The sequence below is a fragment of the Lineus longissimus genome, chromosome 2, assembly GCF_910592395.1.
Source record: "Lineus longissimus chromosome 2, tnLinLong1.2, whole genome shotgun sequence".
Classification (NCBI taxonomy): Eukaryota; Metazoa; Nemertea; class Pilidiophora; order Heteronemertea; family Lineidae; genus Lineus; species Lineus longissimus.
This window is the reverse complement of record NC_088309.1, coordinates 7,486,034-7,508,523: the sequence shown is the minus strand read 5'-3', so window position 1 is coordinate 7,508,523 and position 22,490 is coordinate 7,486,034. Positions and strand designations below refer to the sequence as shown.

At 40.1% G+C, this 22,490-nt stretch overlaps 1 protein-coding gene across 16 annotated transcripts in view; it reads left to right on the top strand.

Moving 5' to 3' along the window:
- Positions 1-22,490, top strand: part of LOC135482472 (NAD(+) hydrolase sarm1-like) — a 29,858-nt gene that overhangs the window by 3,804 nt on the left and 3,564 nt on the right. For 5 of the 16 annotated variants that reach the window (XM_064762515.1, XM_064762520.1, XM_064762514.1 and 2 more), the window contains exons 2-13: positions 1,337-1,680; positions 6,873-6,908; positions 10,021-11,105; positions 14,677-14,853; positions 15,113-15,237; positions 15,572-15,807; positions 16,871-16,921; positions 18,324-18,441; positions 18,660-18,849; positions 19,210-19,334; positions 19,651-19,802; positions 21,023-21,077. In XM_064762515.1, coding sequence (XP_064618585.1) covers positions 1,371-1,680; positions 6,873-6,908; positions 10,021-11,105; positions 14,677-14,853; positions 15,113-15,237; positions 15,572-15,807; positions 16,871-16,921; positions 18,324-18,441; positions 18,660-18,849; positions 19,210-19,334; positions 19,651-19,802; positions 21,023-21,075 — 2,658 coding nt within the window. In that variant the 5' untranslated portion in view covers positions 1,337-1,370 and the 3' untranslated portion in view covers positions 21,076-21,077. Of the gene's footprint in view, positions 1-538; positions 796-1,336; positions 1,681-3,909; positions 4,157-4,918; positions 5,703-5,929; positions 6,018-6,872; positions 6,909-9,106; positions 9,361-10,020; positions 11,106-14,676; positions 14,854-15,112; positions 15,238-15,571; positions 15,808-16,870; positions 16,922-18,323; positions 18,442-18,659; positions 18,850-19,209; positions 19,335-19,650; positions 19,803-21,022; positions 21,078-22,490 lie in introns of those variants that run through there. The other 11 variants (XM_064762518.1, XM_064762517.1, XM_064762524.1 and 8 more) reach the window with 11 other exon arrangements.

The following is a 22,490-nucleotide window of genomic DNA, read 5'->3' as shown; positions in this document are numbered from 1 at the left end:
GGATGTACGCCTACATGTACATGCATCCTTGACATCTTTCAACTGACCCATATGGAGACTTGGACTTCGAAATGTGTGAGGAAAGACTGGAAGCAAATGCTCTCATGCTTGGCCAGAGTAACAGTCAAGACTAGCAAATGCCATGACCGAATTGATTGATCTGAACTGATAGTTTGGAAATTTATGCTAATGTAGAAGTAACCTGGGGCTTTGTTATGCATTATGAATTAGAAAGAGTTCACTTTATCCAGTTGACTATCTTCGTATTGTTATGGGATTGATTTAGTGAGAGGAGTATCTATATTCAACAATATTGGTAAGATTTAACTTTGCAATGTGTGGGCATCTGTTGCCGTTGGCCAGCTATTTGGGGCACACCTGGGCATTACATCCCGACAATCAATAGCAATGTCAAACTTGTCAAAATATATGTGTTAAGCAGCAACAAAGTCTGCCACAGGTGCAGAATATCTGTTCCTGGGGACCTGATATTGCGTGGTGGACGTAGTGTGCTAGAAATGCACAGTATCCATGTACACTCACACACTTTGATTTTTTTGGAAAGGCCTTCTGTGGGAGGATGACTGAGTGTATTTTATGAACGATACAAAGGCCTGCTGCAGGAGGATGCATTCTTAACTTAGTTGCTCAGCCTCTGTTAAGTGTTACCAAATGATGGCAATCTCATCATGGGTAGACAAATGATATTACCTTTAACCCCTCACCTCTTCTTGGTGAGCAGCCCAAAATCATGTGTTCTTTGCATCTTGTGAGACCAGAAAGGATCGGTAGGTGGTTAGTGGTGATGACATCATGTGATGTTACTACTTTCGTTGAAATTATTTTTGGTAAATTGACTTATCTCATGAATTGCAATGTTGATGAGTCAGTCAACCGACTTCTATGGTGCATTGATCGTATTCAACAGTGTAACACAGGTTTTGGTTGGTCTGAAGCCTATATTGATTTCTTCATATGCACATTCCTCCTCTGGCTCCTCATTTCTACGTAGATAATTTCCCTTCTGAATTCTTTCCCATGCTTTGGAGAATATTTTGTTCAGGATTAACAGTAGTGTGGTGATCTACGCTGTTACTTTGTTATAATCAACCCTTTACTACTTTTTTAGTTATGAACAATATGCACTCAGTTCAATTGTAATATCTCAAAGGATACATGGTATTGGTAAACTCTGCCTAGTAAATTGTTTTGAGAGGCTTCCTTGTTTCAGAGGAGTCTGTTTGAACTTCAATATGTGATATCCATCAAAATTCACTAATTTCAGAATTGAGATTTTCTCTCAAAATTATAATTTTTAAAAAAATTCTCTTTCCAGATTAGAGGAGCTAAGAGTTGGCGTAGCTGTCACAATGGGTGAGAGAACTCCTACAGGGCAAGGGTACTTCCCTAGAACCCCCTCGGAGAGCGCCATCAACAAGGACCCAAGCAAAATAAAATCTCAAGAGAAGACATGGGAGCGGTCGCAGTCTGAGATCAACCTGGATAATCGGGCGTTCTCGAGTGAGATCAGTCGCTCGTCATCATTGGAACCCGAGAGTGCTGAAGCTGTGGTCTCTAGTGGGAAGGTATCAGAGCACTCTAAAGTTTATTGGGACTTGTCCAAGGCCGCTGAAGCCGAGTTAAGACAACAACAGGCTGCTGGGACAGCACCTGGGCCTGGTGAGTGTTTTTCTGGTTCAAATATGGGATGTGATTTACTGCTTGCCTAGAGTGTAATGTTTTTGTGGTGTATGGAGAGTTACTGTAGAGAGGGGCTCAGTCATTCTGGGATGCATCCATCCCCACATACCAGGGGATTCCAAAACACATCACCTCTCGATATTTAAAAGCCCTGGTCGTGAGAAGGGCACCCTTCAGGTCCCAGACACATTGCAGTGGTGGGGATCAAAGTGCCCAATCAGAACATCAGATTCGAGGACCTTCGTACCAACGGCATTCGAACATCCATTGCTATTGTTTGTTATCTTGTCGACGGAGGAGAAAACATATGCTTTATTTCTACTTCTTGTTCAAAACAGTATTTGTAACAGCCCACAAAAATGCACTTTTTTGAAAATTTGAATGAGGGATAAAAACCCTAAACTGATCTCGTGGTCGCTTAATCTAAAACCTTCCTCACCACAGCTGACTTCATCAAAAGAAAAACCTTCTCTGTTAAAATAATTTGCCAAGATCATGCCCTTTATATTCTCTCTAACATATTGCACACGACTATACTATCCTATCAAAGTCATTATCATCTCCAGTGAGATGGGCGTATCTGTGAAATCGTTGAATGTCATGTCCACTCCCACGTAACGACATCCTCATTACTTCGTTTCTAATTGTTTTTTTCTTTGCTTGTTTGTAGGAGAGAGGAAAAAGAAGAAAAAAAATTTGTCAAGATCTAAACTTCGTCATCTATTTCTAATGAATTTTAACCCTTTCAGTGCTAAAACGGCAGGTGACTGGAGGATAAATTCCTGACCTTACTGCTCATGTTCTGCCAATGATCCCACATAGATAAGAATTCTTCCTTCTTTCTGTCATGTTTCACATTATTAGGTGCGCACGCTTCTCTATGATAATGGTCTCCTCTCGATAATCAAAAGGCAATTATAGCCAAGTGATTAGCTTGCAAAGCCCTGAGGAGGCTGGCCTCCAGGAGATAAAATGTGTCGACTCGGGACTTGGCTAACATGTTCAGTGTTGGCAAACTGAATGTTCAATGATTAATCCAAAGTGATAACCCTTTCTTCCTGAAGTAGTTGTGTTGTACCTATCTAAAATCATTGTGTTAACCTCTTGTACACTCTGCTGGCGTGTCCTGGATTTGTATGCTCATGCTAATTTTTACTCGAAATTTATGTGGTGATAACCTATTTTACTTTCTATTTCTGAATAGCCCAGGCCAAACAGAAAGACATAAAAATACCTCAGACCCCACCTAAGACATGTAGTTTGAGGAGAGCAATTTTGGGTCAGTTTAAAGGTGAATGGTGGTGTGGCCTCCTATACTTGGAGTACATGATATTTTTTTGTTCATACCTTCCTGATATGATCCATTAAAAATCTGTGCAACTCTCCTTGCAGCATGCCCCATCATCTGTTTATCGCCAGGTTCAGTAACTTGATGAGTTTTCCAATTGCTTCCATTAGTTAGAAGATGCTTTCAGTGCTTACTTGCTCTTTCTATAGATGAAATGCTTTGATCAGATTAACAGCCAATATCCCGTTGTAATTACTAATTCACGTCTCGATGAATTCAGTTCTAAAGTTATTGAATGTGCTGGTTTGAAGTTAGTTACATGTCTCATCATCAGATGTCAGCACTGATGAGTTACACTGGGGTCATATCAGTCCTCTTCATTAAGTGCTATCTAAATGGTATTAGTGAATGACAAATCGACAGGCTGCAACAAATCCTTCCCTTTCTCGTCTGAAAAACCGAATGTTGCCATTTTACTCCATCAGGTTTGTCCCTGTTCCCAAAGCTCGGTAATGAGCTGCCTGACAGTGGGTTGACCTGTTTGGCACAACTAGACCCTCTCTTATGTCTTGGCCTTTCATTTCAATATCAATATCAGTAGTCCCCGACAGCATCTCTAGCAGAATATGCTAGCTAATGATGCTTGTGATGCAGGTCCGGTTTTCGTAGAGGCACAGCTACCACTGATCCTTCAAAAAGAACACATTTCATGCCTTATGCTGCTCGTTGTGAGGTTAAATATTGCATGATCAGTCCAACAATAATCTGTCTCATCAAAAAAATATATAAGGCGAGCGAATATTTGGTACAATGCAACCAAACGAGATCACAGACAATGTCATTCTTGGTCAAAAATTGGCTGAAAGTGTAAACTAATTTTCCGGTGCATAAGGATCCCAGAAAAATCAATATTTCCATCAGTGGTGGCTTAGCATAAAGATTTATCTTCCAATGTGTATGGTTCACGAATGTCTAGCTCGGGTACAGTGTCGGATTATCAGGCCGATGCATTGCGTCTGTGTACAGTGTATGTGGGAATTCGTCATTTGGAATTCTAGTGTTTTCTAATGATCCGTTGGATTGCCCATTCTTTGAAACCAACTGTAGGAAAAGACATGAAAGAGGTCAAGTGTGATGACAAGACGGAAGAAGAGGAAGATCCTGAGGGTAGGCCTTTGTTTATTATTGACTGTTAAATTGTAAATTAAATATTGTCCCTTTCATTTGATATGAGAAATGGTCTTCCATATATGATTCTTGATATTAACCCATCCGCTCAGTGAAGTTTGGGTGACATATAGAATTGAATTTGAGTGAGCATAGACAAAATGGAAGCTCCTGACAGGAGTCTTTGACACAGTTTTGAAGCACCGACTTCGGCTGCTGCTTTTATTTGATAGGTAATTCAACTTCATTCTTATTTCATGTTTCTTTCACCTGGTTCAAGAGCACGCTTGATAATCCTAGCCTACCATTTTACCTGGCAGCAATAGGTCAGTTTCATTGTGAACATGTCAGACCTGATGGTTTGAATGAGTACACTTGGGCCTGAGCAAGCGCTGTAGCTTGCCATGGCGTTGCCAAGCAATCCAGGCCAGCAGGGCTTTGAAGGTAATCAGCTACCGTTGCTGAAGTCAGCAACTTAAATAACACTTGTACTCATGGTCATAGAATTGCAGTAACCCACTCTTATAAGGTTCGTCCAATTGGTTCTTCTCGTAAGGATGCATAACACTAAAATCTTGATTGCCAAGTGTCTAAGGTTCACCTGGATGGCGTAGTTTGTATTTTTGAACTAGTGGTTTCGTGCTTCTTGAAAATTGGCAAAGAAACAGTAGTGCCGAGCAACGATCGATTTCCGTTGCTGAGGCCTAACATGTCAGAGGTAACACGAAGCATGCTTTTGTATCTCGTCTCAGTAGCAGCATCAGCAGTTTACAAAAGATAGTGCTCACCTATGTAGCGCTCGATGCTGGTTGGTGCACATGCACAAATCTTAAAAGTCCGTCAGCCAAGGTACGGGTTGTATAGATGCATGGATCTTACTCTTTCTCGTGTTGCAGTTTCAAGGAAGGATTAACATTGAACTTGTGATTCATCTTTGTAAAATGTACATGTATGATTAAATGCAAAGGATGAATTTCTGAACCTTGTATTGTTTCTGGGTGTTTAATTCAATTTGGAATACTATCTTGTTTCTTCAAGCCGCAATATGACTGCAACCAATAGTTGTCACAGATTAATGGAAAAGATATGAAAAACCAACCTTGTTGTCGTTCATGATCTTTGAAGGATTGCTACTAAAAGTTCTCCTCAAAATGCAGCTTGTATATAATCAGGTACGGAATAGCATATAATCAATTCCTGATCGATTCTGCAATGTCTGTCGTGTCGACTATGCACAAAGATATAGCTGCCTCGGTCTCAGTTACTGATGGTACGAACTCTGTATTAACTGAGTCAGCAACTAAGTCAACTGGCTCGACCACCAGACATACTGAAACGAAGACCGTGATCTCGGTGAACGGTCCAAGTGCTGTGTCAACTGCAATAGGTTCAGTGACGTCAATACACACAGATGTAGGAACGACACGAACTGTCAGTAACGACGTCGTAACATCATCTGCGAATATGAAACCTAAGTTGGAAGGAACAACAATATCTTTCAGTAACAGCACAGGTCCAATGTCACCCCAGCCAAACAAGAACTCAGGTAAGACATGTAAGAGAACTTGTTGCTTGTTTTTCTTGGTAATAAAATATAAAATGTCAGGGTAAGACTGCCTCATCTCGTGCTGTGTGGGTTGCGAGTATGTTTTCTGCCCACACAAATCATAGTTAAGTGAGAATTTATATCTGAAGTTAGCATTCTTTCTGTGGTTAGCTCGCAAACACTATCTTTATTGAAGGAACCAGCTTGTATTCTGTTGGATTAGTTAGGTGGTTGCTGGAACTATGGTTGGTGTAGAAAGTGCGAAAAAGGACGAGGAAAGCCAAGTGCCCAAGTCTGATTCTGATTCTGATTCTGGTAAGATACCTCAAATCATTTCACTTTTTCTGTACACATGCAGTGTATCTTGTAGCATTTCAAAGTCCCAATGAATCCCGACAAGCAGTTTCGGGAAATCCCAGCGGAATCTTCTGCCCCTCTAGAATTTCCTGAATCCCGCTAAAATATGGGCGTCTTGTGAAAATACGGGCCACTTCTCGGTCTATCCTGGGATCCCAAAAGAGATCATTCCCCCTAACTTCTCAGTCAATTTTCTGACAATGTCCTGGGTATTTGATTGTTCCAACTGTGTATGATGTGAATTTCACAATCATTTTATCCTCATGGACTCTGAAGATTAGTTAAAATGGTTGGAAATGGACAAAGTTTTGCATCTTGATTTCATTCAGGCATGCTTTTGTGTTATTGTGTGGCTTTTTTTCTAAATTATGTGACTGAGTTTGCTGCAAGGACTTTGAAATTGCTCCCAAGAGCCAGTAAATCTGCCGTCATGCTTCGTCAGTACATCTTTGTCGAACAGACAAAGCATGATGGCAGAATATCATTCTCATGCTTTTTCTGTATGTATAGACAAAGCATGATGGCAGAGTGTCTTTCTCATGCTTTATCAGTATGTGCAGACAAAGCATGATGGCAGAATGTCATGACCTTGGAACTGGAAATGTTACCTATTTACTCTAGATATATGTGCTGTAAATAGGCAACATTTTCAATTGAGAAAGTGCTTAGCAATGGCGTCCCTATCTCCGCTGGATCCGATTTGTTTTGAAAACACCAATTGAGAATACAGGTGATCCACTATTAGGCAAAAAGTAACACTGCTGGCAAGGAAGAATTTTCTGCAATAAACATTTATATGACTTTACTTTGCAGTTCTTGAGGCTGAAGAGTCCCCTGGATTTTCAATTGGTAAGGAGATTGTGCCGCACTATTCTGCTTGGTTTGTCAACTATCTGATGATAGCCCATACTGTGCATGTTGTGTAGATATGAAGAAGTATTGTACTGTACATGGATTTGGAAGTCCTTCTTGATGCCTTGTCCTGGTTTGTGTCCAACACAATATTCTATAGCTCCTCTGTCAACCTGTGCCCCTTTTATAAGGTTTGGACTTGTTTTTGTTGTGAGCAATGTCATGGGTGAGGCATTGTGCATGAACCCCCACCATGAACTGGATTTGTCAGCCTGCAACATATTCATCATGGGAGTATTTTCGTCCGAAGATTTTCCTCACCGTTGATGAACTACATCTTTTATAAGCTCATCGTCTGCTTTATATGCAAGGTTTATTTGGAAATCCAAGCAATTTCCTACTTCACATTCTTGGGGTTATTTTTGAAACGTATTCGATAACAATCTATTTAAGTAAAGCTTCCTTCGATTGATTCGGTATGAGGCAATGTTGAGAAATGTGTCAGGAAGTTTACCTCTCCTGGCTCCCCTAACCTTCGAGAAGAAACAATCTTTGTTAGCTGCGGAATAGGAACTAATGCACCAATCACCTTTGCTCGTATCTTGGACCTTCAGGCGCTTTCTTCGTCTGCAAGGTGAATCTGTAGCCTGTTGACTGCCTGGTATACACTGTACTTAGAAAACCTATTCGTCTTTCTCAGAGTGCCAAGGTATCAACTCACTTAGTTTGGTAAACATTGGGTTCATGCATATCCAAGGCATACTTGTTATAAGTATGCAAGTATGAATATACTACAGTACTCCTTTATTTCCCAATATACTGTTGTTGCCAAAATGGCATTTGTTCCATTATTTTTCACCAAATTTCACGAATAGGAGTGTTGATGTGAAAGATGACTTCCTGCTTTTGACTAGTATTGAAGAATTGTCTTGTATGTTATGTCTATGTCGTTTTGGAATTGGTAGTTGACTTGAGATAGATAGAGTATTCAACTTTCAGTGCTGTGTGAATGTTCAGCATGATGTCATGCAGTATTTTATATGGACAGTAGTGATCGTTATCTGGTGGTTACATCTCATTTTATGATGAGCATCTCTAAGCAGGTCGTTCATAATACGATCAATCACCAACATTATCAGGGGATGCATTGGATATTATCTCCATGACAACTGACCCAGGATTCTAACATCAACCATTTCATATTGCAGCATGGACAAGTACCCATGTGACTTATCAGGTTGATCCCCAAGTCTTGAGACTTTGTCCATGGTAAAATGCTCAAGCACTGACATTTCACTCAATGGGAAACCATTTCCGGTCCAGACATTGCTTTCACCTTAAAAATTGTATTGCAATATGATGTTTTCTTTTATGCTTGTTATCACCTCACACTTTATTGACCCCAGTTTCTTTTTTGTATCCCTCAAGTATTGTCTTTGTGTGACATAACCCATATAGATATAATGTCAGTTTGATAGGATTCCACAATGCCTAGATTTATGACATGCGCTATCAGCTGGTTGACCATTTGATCCTTGACTCTATATGCTCGGCATACCAGTTCTTATGCTGAACAACCCTTCACTGTAGCATGCTTTGCTGTCTGGAAGTTGGTAAAGTCAATATTGATATGCTGTGCAGCCTACAAATTTCCTTTCATTTGCTCTTGGTCATCTTGAGCCAGAGCCATCAATAGCTAGTTTAAGCATTGTCTTCATGACTTGGCCACTGCATGTAGGGTCCTTGGATGACTGGATTGTTGGAGAGGGCTAAACAGAATTGGTCTGATGATGAGAGACCCAAAAGACATGCATACGTCAGCTCCAGTCAGTGGTCGATAGCTAGAATTGTCATCCCGTCATGACGGTCATTATACATATTTAAATTCGTTAAAGTGTGGCAATTGAATAAAATGCCAAAGGGGACACAAATCGTCCTACCTATGGGGTTCCCTCAAGGTCACCAGCTCAACCGGGCTTTTGCTTGGCTTAGTCTGGCCTGAATGGCAAGTCATTATGACAAATAAGGCTTTGTGTATACTCGAGTAGTTACTCCACTTTACCCCCCTTGAGGGGCCTATTCACGATATACCACGTTAACACCCACATGATTTCATGAATGTTCCAGTGTCGGCCTTATCTCAATGGAACAAGTACGTTCTAGGTTATTCTGTGTATTTAGAGATCAATACTGCCATAAAAACACTCTAGACTAATGTTAAATATAGGTTCTACAAGTTGTGCGTTATTTTGGACCATATCGGAGTTATTTTTGTGAGTTCCTTTGCGTGACATTAGCTTGGAACTAGCCAGGATTGCAAACATGAGTGCTGGAGGACACTTGTCACTCTCAGGATCCCAGGGCTTGACAAATGAAACAATGAAGGATAAAATAATTGTGGATAGTAAGGAGTCGCTTGAGGAGAAAGAGGATATAGATGTGTCTAAAGGTTATCGTCATTTTATATCATTTCATTTTATGAGTACTTGTTACATGAATATGTATTTATTTCCTAGCTCACATTCAATGGAAGCGCATTCTCGCATTTGTATTGGCATGCACATAATCACTATCAGACTGCTATGATACTCAATCACGCGATTCCAATATAGCCTATCAGCAACTGCTTTCCAAGCCACATTGAAAAGTCCAGTCCATCATATATGATCACATCCTGAACCGCATGGTCTTATACTCCCTTTAAATGTAGCCAGGGTGCCTTGATGAGATGCAAAAACCTTGGCGGTCAAGATAATATGATCAGTCACATACGATCATCAAGCATGTTAGCATTACTTTGATCCCTTTATCCCTGAATGCTCCATAACATCCTTACAATTGAATGTACAATTCTTAACCTTACCTTACCTACCTTCCATTTCAGAATTCTCTTTATTAAAGGGGAAACCCCTTTCGTACCTTTCAGCTGCCTATGCCAAAAGCCAAAAGAAGGTATCTCAAAAGATCCTGCTCAGAAAGAGAATGGTCATAGCAATAAATTTTATCTCATAATTCCATTTTATCACTTTCTACATAATCTTATGGGAATAGGGAAAGAAACATTTGTTTCTGCGCCAGGTAGTGATCAGTTCTTTTCTTATCATTGTAGGCCGCTTGAAGATTTCCCTCCAGACCATCCACCAACGTGAAGAGCTGAAGCAAGATGGCAGCGGCAGCCATGTTTCTCGCGAATGTCGCATTTACAAACGTTCAACAAGCGAGACGAGTGTCTCCTCGGGCGGAACACACGTCTCTTCCAAAGCAATTACACATGAGGGGTATATGCAAGGGAAAAACTTCCGTGAGATTGTGGCACAATCCACCGTTGAGATGACGCAAGAGATAAAATTGATGACGGCGGAGGACGCAGACGTACAGACAAATGCGATAAAGCAATGTCACCGTATGATTGTTGAAGCATGGATGACACCACAGATTGGACGTGATTATGCATCGGCGTTGTGTGACGTCTTACGGGATGAGGGTGCCTTGGACGTTCTCTTAGAAAATTGCTGGTCGCCCAATCGGGATATCAAATTGGAATCTACCCGGTTACTTGAACAGTCCCTGACTACTGAAAACCGTGACTGCGTGGTCAAAACAGGACTTGAAAATGTTGTCAAGATGTCATGTGTGGTCAAAGACGATACTGAACTTGCACGTTGCAGTACAGGGATTCTTGAAAGTCTGTTTAAACACTCCGAGCATACATGTTCCCGAGTGATACAATTGGGGGGCTTGGAGTCTATTTTGTACTCATGTCGTAGCAATGATAAAATTACCCAAAGACACTGTGCTAATTCTTTGGCTAACTTGGCCATATACGGTGGTGCTGACAATCAACATGAAATGATTAAAGCCAAGGCACCGGAATGGTTGTTTCCTTTAGCTTTCAGTAGTGATGATAGTGTGCGCTATTATGCCTGTTTAGCGATCATAACTTTAAGTGCTAACAAAGAAATTGAAGTAGCCGTGGTGAACTCTGGGACGTTAGGCCTGGTACAGCCTTTCATTCTGTCTCACCAGCCGGCAGACTTTGCTCACAGTGACCATTCCCACCTCCATGGAAGATCGAGAGAATGGCTCCGCAGATTGGTCCCGGTTCTCGAAAGCAAGAGAGAGGAAGCCCAGAGCCTTGCCGCCTTCCACTTCAATATGGAAGCAGAAATAAAAAAGGAGCAAGGAAAACTAGGGGTAAGATTAAAGGCTGATTTGGTCCCTTACTTACTCTGATCAGGACTAGATAACAGAGTTTGAACAATGTACATGTTACGTATTGGTTCCGAGCTGACATCATGCTAATCACAGTAGCCAAAAATTTGTTATGTCAATGGTAATTGGTTGTTGTTCCCCAAAATTTGGGCTCATGATCAGGATATTGAAAATGCGCTGACCACTACATTTGTGTGTCACTGATATCCTGTTCGTTTTTAGCTCACCTCTTAGCAGAGGTGAGCTTATCCCATACCGTGGCGTCCGTCGTCCGTCGTCCGTCGTCGTCGTCGTCGTCGTCGTCGTCGTCGTCGTCCGTCGTCCGTTAGCAGGGCACGTTTCGTAACTGTTAGAGCTATTGAGTTGAAACTTGGTACACATGTACCCTTATGTAATGACACCTTGGAGACCATGTTTCGGTCCAATTCGTTTCATGGTTTGGCCACCAGGGGGCCAAACGTTAAAAGTGAAAATATGCAATATCTCCCTTAATAGTAGTCGGGAAATTTTGAAAAAAATATGGTAGGTACTTCTAGCAAAGGTGCATCATATATCCTCCGGGTTTTTGATTTGACCTCCTTTTCAAGGTCACAGAGGTCAAATGGTGTAAATTGGCCGTTAGGATGTAACGATGGCACGTTTCTAAACTGCAATGACTATTGATACGAAATTTGGTACACATTTACCCCTTAGTCAGGTGATCTCAGGGACCGAAGTTTGGTCCAATATGATTCACCACTTGACCACCAGGGGGCAAAATCCAAAAACCTTAAAAATGTGATTATTCCTTAACTTCTTGCCCGATTGCCACCAATTTGATATCATGGGTACATCTAACCACCATACAGTATATGTCACACAGGTTTTTAATTTGACCTTCTTGTCAAGGTCACAGAGGTCAAATGGCGTAAATTCGCCGTCAGGCCGTAACTATGGCACGTTTCTTAACTGCAATGACTATTGATCACAAATTAAGTACACATGTACCCCTTGGTCAGGTGATCTCAGGTACCGAAGTTTGGTGCGATCTGATTTGCCGTTTGGCCTCCAGGGAGGGGGCCAAATCCTAAATTCTTCAAAAAAACCATTATTCCTAGTAATGACTTGCCCGATTGGCACCAATTTTATATCATAGGTACAATTCTAACAACCATTCAATGTGTCACCCGGGTCTTCTTTGATTTGACCTACTTTTCAAGGTCACAGAGGTCGAATGTACTGTAAATTGGCCATTTTGGGGAAATTGTAATTGCTTGGACCTCCATCAAACCTAACACTACATGACACAATACCATGCTCTTTATCCATCTTTCCTCCACATGAGGTGAGCACAATGGCCCTGGCCATTTCATTTTAGCAATGTCTGTTAAAAAGAAATCTTATCAGTGTGTGGCAATGTTCCTGAGACAGGTGATTGATTGGGTTTATCACCGGATATGCCTGAACTACTTTTCCTTCCATCCTTTTGTTCTCCCATAAAAAACCTCTGAGTTATCTCAATGCAGGTATACAAAACCTGTGTTTATAGATATCCTTGACTTACGGGTTTGATTCCCCGTTGGTCCCAGTACACTGAAGTGGTAGAGAGGGGACTATCTTCCACAGCATAGCTTTCCTCCGGGATCTCCGGTTTCCTCCTCTGTCCAGTACAAACACCCAATATAAATTTTTTACAGAGCTAATATTGTCCTGGTTGACTCTCAGCTCTCAACTCAATATTTTGTACCATAAACATTATAGACAGAAAGAGCAGGAGCTCTTTGGGAGTGAAAGCGACTGTAGCAGCACACTGCTATCGCCACAAGGCGGCTGGCAATGCAACAAGAAAGCTGAAGAATGTCTCAGAATCTATTTGATATCCACAGAATGTGGCCCAAATTCTTTTCCACAGTCATTGAGTGCTTCTTGCCCTCTGTTTCTGGATGCTTGATATTGCAGTAGTTTCAGGGTTGGGAGGTCTCTGCTGGTATTTTGCCTTTCTCCTCATTGGCCTTAGTGCCCCGAGAATTTCATTTCTCAAACCGTCTGGGTGTTCCTTAGGGGTAGGTTTGCCCTTAATTTGTTTGAGAGAAGACCTAAAAATGACTTACATCCATGCCCATCACAGTTCTGAATTGATCATGAAGTATAAAAACATGTCAGTGGAATTGATTTTATCAACAATAAATAAGACTATATATTCCTAATGTTATGAAATCATATCATACCTTCGTGCAGCGTCTGATTGCAACGTTAAAATCAAGTTTGAAATTTATGTTATGCAGATAATGTTACACTTTCACCTCAAATGTAACAAATCTGTTTTGTTTGAAGCAAGTTGGACGCACTAGTAAACCTGCAAACAGTGTTACCTTTCATCTTTTTAGATCCCCATCTCAATGCCAATATGTCGAACAGCTTTGAGTGGGCCCTGTTTACTCGTATAGTAGTTTTTTCTGGCCAGCTTGGAAGCTGATTTCAACAAACCTGGTCGGTCAATCAACAAATCAACCGACAGGTTCAACTTGGATGAAGAGTATGTTCTCTTGCTTTGAATATGACTTCCAGATGTAAAACTTTAGGCATGGTACAGTAGTTTTTCATAACGTAATGAATGATAAGTTAGGAGAGTGTGCCAGTCATGAAATGTTTGGCAGGCCCCTGCAGGCGGACGACAGGTTTTGTAGTTTGGGACCAACTGGTGTTACGCTTTGGCAGACAGAGTTGGTTTCGGGGACTAGTATTGGCTCCCTCCATATTGATGTGTTGGTTGATATCGTGTCACAATTAAATACCAAAGAGCTTTTGTTATATTTTGTACTTATCAATATTGTCAGTGAATAGATGGATGGCACTATGATTTAGATCAAATAAGCTCCGACTCAGATGTACTTGCGATGACTCTCATTGCCATGGTGAATACAAAACATCATACCCGCATATGAAATATCACAAATCATTATCGCTTAATTATGTATCTGCCAGTTGCCATAGAATTCAGGTGTGTTCTATCAGCAGGCGATAAACAGGTTGGTGGATTCAGCGCTGTGTGCTCGAAAATGTCCTGTGGAGTGAGCACTGATTGTGCTACATGTATGCAGATATGTTTCATTATCAGCAGGAGCTGAACACCAAAGTGTACAACTGCATTGGTGATGGCTCTCTATAAAGATTACTCTAAAATCCACCATTACTTTACCCTATTACACTTCAATACAACTAAAGTGCATCCTGCAATCATAAGCCATTGTCCCTAAGTCCTGCTACCAGATACAATGATCAAATATCATATCATATGACACACGTAGCTGTCAAAAGCTAACAGTGAAAAGGATTTTCTGTTATTTAATAAAACCATGCTTTTGTGCATGGTGTCAGCTCGTTGAAGAGAATATATTGTCTGATTCTAATTGCTTGTCATAATTGATGTACTGATAGATTATGATGAAGATCACTAGGCCTCAAGCATTCAGGATAATTGAATATAATCCTTATGCTAATCAGATACTGCATGTATGCTGAAGATGATCACATGTATAGAATAATACTTTGATCTCTCTATTGTTGTCAACAGATCTTCAAAGAAATAGGCTCAATAGATGCGTTAAAGAGAGCTGCCAGTAGTCCAAATGCTCTTGCCTCGAAATTTGCTGCCCAAGCCCTGTCCATTATTGGAGAGGATGTTCCATATAAACTCTCACAGCAAGTGCCATTGTGGTCAGAGGAAGATGTCCAGCATTGGTTAAGGCGGGTAAGGTTATAAACACTTGTGTCATATCATCGACTTTTATAGATCATTTAAATGACAGAGATTTCTTAAGAAAAAAAGATTTTTCAGCCCTACACACAGGTCAAGAGTGATGTGTCCTTGTTGGCCATCATTCCCACATAGTTTTGGTAACAAGACAATTTTTGCTCAGCACAGAAGTCGTTTGGTCTTACATGGATTGGACATTAGTAACGGAAAGGAAATAAAAACCAAATAGTGTGATGTTCTGTCTCTTTTTCAGGTTGGTTTTGGTGAATATGAGGATGGGTTCAAGAAGTGTCGTGTGGATGGTGACCTGCTGCTGATGATGCAAGAGGAGCATTTGAAAGATGATGTCAAAATGTCTAATGGCCTCATTAGGAAAAGGTATCAAGATGTACCAAATCACCCATTAGAAAATTTATATTTGGTGGCCATCCTTTAAACTTTTTCCAGCTGAATGACAGTATCACTGTCCGAAAATGTCACCATGTACAACTAGCAGTGATATTGACGCTGCCACCTTATAGTACAAATGCTAAAGAGGAATCATGCTGGCTCACTCTGGCTATTATCTTATAAAAGTCTGTAGAAAGATGGAAGACGTAGAACCCCATGTGGGCTTGGGTGGAGAAGAATTTGCCTGAACTAGAACAACATCTCCTCCCCAAGTGCTGACCCTGAGGCCTTGATCAACTCATATAGCATCTTTCCTCTTCAGATTTCTAAAAGAACTGAAAAAGCTCAAAATGACGTCTGATTATAAATCCTGTGATCCAACCCGTCTTGACACCTGGCTGATCGACTTGGGCCAAGAGTTCAGTCAGTATACGTACCAGATGTTAGCCAGTGGTATAGATAAGAGCTTACTCGGATATATCTCCGATGAAAATTTGAAAAATGACTGCGGCATCACCAACGGTGTACACAGAATGAAAATAATACAAGCAATCAAAAGTAAGTATTTGTGTTTTTGGAGACACAATGTCATCTCAAGAGTACTTCCATATAACTTTGATACACTGGTAATTTCCCTGTCTTTTTGTGGTTAGTTTGCAATAACATCAAATAAATATGATAATATGCTTAGTCTTCCTAACATATCGGAACTTGGAACTGATGACATGCTTACATTTATCAAGGAAGTGTCATCATATCAGAAGGCCTCTGTGTCATTTTGGATAAATTATTGACCCATTGTCTGCCATTGTTGAAAAATAGGTAAATTGTCTTGCACCCTGATAAAGAATCGTCAGTTTAGCTATATTACCTTTTCTGTGGGGCTGATTAAATTGGCCCCTTTGACATTATTCCGTATTCTTTACCCCTTGTTCTTTAATTTAAAGCTTTTTACACCATTTGTTAAAAATAGTTTGAATGGCATATTTAGTTGCCTTGACTGACAGACAGAATGTAGCTTTGCAGTGTTCACATCGTCCTCTCCTGAATTTCACTTTATCTTTATTAAATGTAGTTGGCTACCTATCCCCATGCTTCTATGTTTACTCAGGAGGAATTTTGCAATAAGTTGATATGATTATGCTCACAGATACTAGTATAGAATGAGTGTTACATGTATTTCGCTGAGTGACTTCAGGATTTTTCCCTTATTGTCATTCTGATCAACGTATGCTTGAATGAAATGACACAAAGCTCTCTGTTGTGGCCTGACACCAACAGACACATTACTATTTAATGATTGCTGAAATGCTGTCAGAATGGGTCTGGACTTCTATTCTAGAGCTTGTGTGGTGATTTTTCAGCTCAATGTTCGATCTGTTATCTTTCTGCTCTACCATTTCTATAACAAACCCTCATTTGAAAGTCAAAAGCATGTTGGTTGAGAAATGAATAGTGCTTGGAAAGGGCAGACTTTGTGGGAAGAAATCTTACACCTTACAGAATCTTTCTTTTTTCTAAAATCGTATATAAGACAAAGATAAAAAAGCCTTGTGCATGCTCCCTGTGCTCCCTGTGTCCCTTCCATCCAAAGTAACTGTGGCCATTTATTCATGTGTAGGGGAGATCAGTTTGGTCTGTAGCAAGCCCCAGATAACCCTCCCCAGGATAGGTAAGATAAACTGTTGTTACCCATCGAGTGACTCGGCCTTGGCTTGGTGTCCACTCTCAACTCATAACTATCTAATACATAGTCACTATTTCTCATAGAAAGCTTGCTTAGCCCAGCTGTAACACTGAGGTCCCCGTCAGTAGGTTCTGCATGCAATTCTAGTCAGAGTCTGTCTCAACTGGGTTGGTGGAATCAGGGATGAGACTGCAGTTGTCATCTCATCTCAGCCCAGTTGTGGCAGGCTTCACCTTGGGTTTTTTTTCTTATCATTTTCAGACCTGCATGCCTTGTATAAGTTTTCTGCTGTTGATTTCTCTAAAGATAGTGAAACAATTTCCGTCATTCCAAGCATAGGAATTCAAGAATACCTTTTCTTCATTAGGGATATAATAGCATACTGGTAAAGGAAGTTTAGTTGGTGTTCGTGGTCTTCAAATATAGTCATATTTTCTGGACAAAGTCTAACGTATACTTAATACTTATTCATAAAATAGTTAAGTAACTAATAACACATTTGCACAATATTGGTACACTCGAGAAACTTGAATGCTCCTCATTTCTGCTCATTGCTTACTCATTTCTTCTCTGTCAGCATGTTGTCATATCTCTGGACCTCCTACTAACTGGCGTGATTGCACTATTACGCTTTATAAACATCATCGACAACCTATGGTATCAAATTTATTAGAGTGAAATCAGAGTAAAATCACTTTCATATATAGCAGAATCTCTGTTAGGAAACACCTGGCCTCTCTTAGAAGGACAGCCTCTTTATTACACAAAATTGGTAATTTCTATTCAATGTGATCTCGGTAATCAGGACGTCTCCCTAAAGGACAGCATTTATCAGTTCCAACGGTGTCCTTAATGGCTTGAAATGAAATTTGTTACATTTTTGGACTGAAAACGGTGAACATTATGCAAAGGCACTGTCATTTTCATACTTCCCCATCAGATATTGGCATCCAAGTCACCAACGTTAAGCTTCGTGAATATTTCTGGTCTAATTGATCCTGTATTGCAATTTCATTTCTTTGCATGCTCCACCAGTTGGACCATCTTCTGTATTACATTTAGAGCACAGCCTGCAAAACCTTTCATAAAAAATTTGGAAAATCCTCATTATTTATCCAGCAATGATCGTATTTTGAGATGATTTCTGCAATTTAGATTAGGATGCCATTGGAATTTTAGTGCTTTCTTCCTTTGGCGATTGCTTGTAATGATCTCGATGATTGTGGCACTTTCTTGACATATCTAATAACCACTTTATGACCTTGAGCACATTCTAGTTGTCACCTACTAATTAACACGTTGACGCATTCTTGTTGTTAGTATAGTTTTGCCTTTCTTGCAATTTTGAATGTTCGTAATTTCTCCCTGTATTTGCGTATTGTCACAGACATACGAAGCCAGGCCTGTACTCCAACTGGTGGTTTTTCAGACACCGATGGCCCATCACTCAAACCAATAGATGTGTTTATAAGTTACCGGCGGTCCAATGGTTCTCAGTTAGCAAGGTGAGTGGTCTTCAAAATTGTCAAGGTATTAAAGCCAACAGGCACAGGCACATGAAAATAAAAGCTCAACAGCCCCCCCCCCTCCAAAAATATAAGGACCAACCATTGGAAACTGGCAAAATATTGAACAATAACAAAGAGTAGGCTATCAATCAAATTTTATATTATCAGTTTTACAGACTTCTTCAGCACTGCTAATGATTTCGTCTTTATTTCAGTTTACTAAAAGTTCACCTCCAGTTAAGAGGTTTCACAGTATTTTTGGATATCGAGCGATTAACGGCTGGAAAGTTTGATGAAAGTTTATTGAACAGTGTTCGGAATGCCAAACACTTCCTCCTCGTCCTAACACCGAACTCACTTGATCGTTGCCAAGGCGATGAGAATCAAAAAGATTGGGTACACAAGGTAAGCGTTCTGGTTATCAATTGTCAGTTCACCTGAAATTTGAACTGAAAATAGGGCAGTGTTTCATTTGTAGTTCTTCATCAAAGCCTTTACTCAGTAGCTCGTTGTTGCCTTCAGACATGTCAGAGAGGTCCCAGGTGAGAAACCAGACTAAATTGGGCCACTGGCCAAAGATGGAGGACATCAACCTTATACTATGAGTTGCCAAATCTGATATTTATGCAATCTTATGATTTTTATGTTGCGTGTACAGTCTCATTCTTTCAGTTGCCAATCTTGCGAAAAGAACTAACTTGAAAAATGATGCTTTGTTTCTTCGGGAAAGTTATATTTTCATTTTCACCTTGTTTCACCCTGTAGGAGATTGTGACAGCCCTGGAGAGTGCCTGTAACATTGTGCCAGTAATGGACACCAAATTCCATTGGCCACCTGCTGATAATCTTCCAGAGGACATGAAGGCTGTTGGAAGCTTTAACGGTATCATGTAAGTACGATCGATGTGACACTGTGGTATACTTGTGTATCCGTTTAGTCATCCTGGTGGTATTAAAACCATAACAGACATAGTTTTGTCACCAAGGATATCTTCATCTTTAACACTGGAGATAAGTGGTTTAAGCATGCAGGAAGCAACCTCCAAGAGACGTCAATCCCTTCCTTTCAATTGACATAAAGGTGTGAATTTCAAGTTGTTGCATGTGTGGGACCAGGCCGTGAGGAAAATTGTCCAAGTTCATGTTAAGCTCTCAGCTTGATAATTCCCAATTGAATAAAAATAATGATTATCATGTGTACTTCAGGTGGATCCACGACTACCAGGATGCGTGTGTCGACAAATTGGAGCGGTTCCTGCGTGGCGACTTCCGAGGGGATTTCAACAAATGCACTGGAACCGGCGGACGCATTGAGCCACCAAAATCACTGACAAGTCCACCAACAAGTGTGTCAAAAGGTAGCAGCAGCAGCAATGGGGATTATGGTGGGGCAATGTTTCGATGGGATAGCTCTGAAATCGATTCAGAATCTCTGAGTACCTCGGAAAACTCGCCTTCTGTTGCATCGGTTGAATTGGCTTCTTGCTGATAAACCCCTTTGTAGGATTGTGTGAAAATTTGAAATGAGGTCATTTTCTCAAATCTAATTGCCAAGAAACTAGTAGTGATAGCAAGTGAAACCTTCTCGTTCAAGAACTTCAAAATGTGTATCAGTGTTTATGGCTTTGATGATTCTTTTATATCAATTCAATCAAAATGTTCTCAATTTAACAATCCAAGTTCTTGATCATGCAAGGGGTAAAGCAGAATGTGTGATAACACTGACGAATCTGTTCAGGAGGAATTCTACTTCTTCGCTAAAGTCTCTTGTAGTCTAACATGCTTTATAAGACAAGTTGCTTATGCAGAACTGCCTGTACAGTGATGCACGCTGTTTTGCCAGAATTGTATATCATATGTAATGAATGGTAACTGGACAATTTCGTAGTCTTATATCCAAACCTATAGTTATCAATTTGAAGGACATGAAACTGGCTTTTACATCCACTGTGAGGCAAATATAATCTCGGAGTTAGTGCTCTGCTTCCTGTACACATTGGGGGTGAATATATAGCTTCCTGAATTTGTTTGTGTTGATAAAACTGTCAATGGATACAATCTGATTGATGCATTTTCATGTTCAGCTGAACCTTTCTTCAGATTTATTGTGTCGGGGTCCTACAAATCATATTAAATTCTAAGTGATATTTACACAAGCCGCGTCAAACTATTCCTTGTCAGGTGTATTGGGTGATTAGTCTGACAAAGGGTTCAGTCTGTTCTACTTTTAAAAAACTAAGTAATCTTTGCTAAATAATTGAGTATTTTGGTTGGTTTAGAACCAAGATACTCATTAATACACACCTTCCTAAAATTCTGTTCAAAGAATCAATCTTCACCAGACTGGTTCTTTGAGTGCAATCTACTTATGACTGGTACTACCTCCCCAATCCACCTGCTTCTACACAGCGACACCATTTCTTTAGCCATTCACAATATCAGTGTACATTTAGCTCGGCTTATTCTTATAATTTCGTTAAAATATTTTTCATATCAAACTAAAGATAAAGCATTGTTTCACTGCCATAAGTGTAAGGTGAAGTGGTAGAATTATAGCCGTGATATTTCTTTCCCCAAGCCCTCCTGAGTGAGAGTATCTCTCTAACTGAAGATGAAGATGTATTTGTGTAAAGGTCAGTCTTTGACAGTCATATTGCATTGTGATCCAGTTGTACGAGTCTAGTTCAGAATCTATCTCCGTGATTTACTTTTCGGTATCAGCTCTCTAGTCATTCCAGCGCACCTTAATAGAAAGAAAGAAAAAATCTTTGTTTGTTTTGACGTATACAAACTCACTCTGCAGAACAATAAAACAGAACTTTTCAAATGACACAAAAAAACACAGTTGCCTTCACACCCAAAATGACAAAAAGAAAACAGTAGATGATATGTTCTACAGCATGACATTGGCGGGATAGAAGAAACATTGAATTTAAATATGAATTAATCCTTAATAAAATTTCCATTTCATTTGAATATGCCATGCTGAAAATCTGGGGCAACATTTTTGATGTGCTTGTTTGTAGTTTTACTGTTGATGCCTTCTGTTGAGATTGTCATCAGTTCTAGTGTGTTGAGTTAAAGACATCTTGTGTGCTTTGTAATGCTATGATGGCTGATCCACTCGAATTCCTACTCACAGCTTGATACTTTGGCTTGGTTCCATGGGGAAATATCCATTCACCACTTGGAACGGTGGTGACTATCGGTTTAAATTGGTGGACAATGCTTATCTGGATTATGCAGTAGGCCAGTTTGCGGTCAGTTGAAAACCCATTTTCTTTAGTATGATGCATTATGAAATCTTCTTTTCACGTTGCATTTCTTCCAATATCACTTTTCTTTTTGAAAATGCTTGTAGAGTGGTGCAAAGTCTGATTTGTCTCTGAAAGTTACTGCTATAAGTGTTATGATAAAATCAACCGAACGTGAAGCCAGGCCTTTTATGTGTTAGACTCAAATCAAATCAACCCTTTCAAATCCTTAATTTTTGTGTGGTTCATTAACATTTTCAATAGATTTTGAGAGGTTATTTGCAGGAAGAAATGTCTTTGTTGCTTTTGGAATTCATGCCAATCTGGTTAATGGTTCGAAACACCACAACAATTTTGTTTTCTTCAAAAAACCTGGGTATGTCATCAATTAGAATGAGAAGGAAAGGGTTGATTTGCCTAAGGCAAGAATTCACTGTTGTGATCTTTGTACTGCAATTGGGTTGCATTGGCAGAAGAATAAACTGCAGTTAAATAGAGGGGGATGTTGGCAGAACAAACAAATAGTGCTTAGTCGGTGGGTAGGGATAAATGATTTGACGACTGCAACCCCTGTAACAGTCTGAAATTGTGACAGTGGATTCTTGGCCTAATGTAGAATTTAGGACTTTTCATAATTTATGTTGGTACACTTCAGCCATTGGAGGGCGTATGCTTGATTGTCAATGGCTTAATGTCTTTAGTCTGCCTGTATAGTTCTCATATCTATCAGTACTAACGTATTCTGAAGAGGTCCATCTCTAACACCATGTGACAAATTGACAGAATATGGTA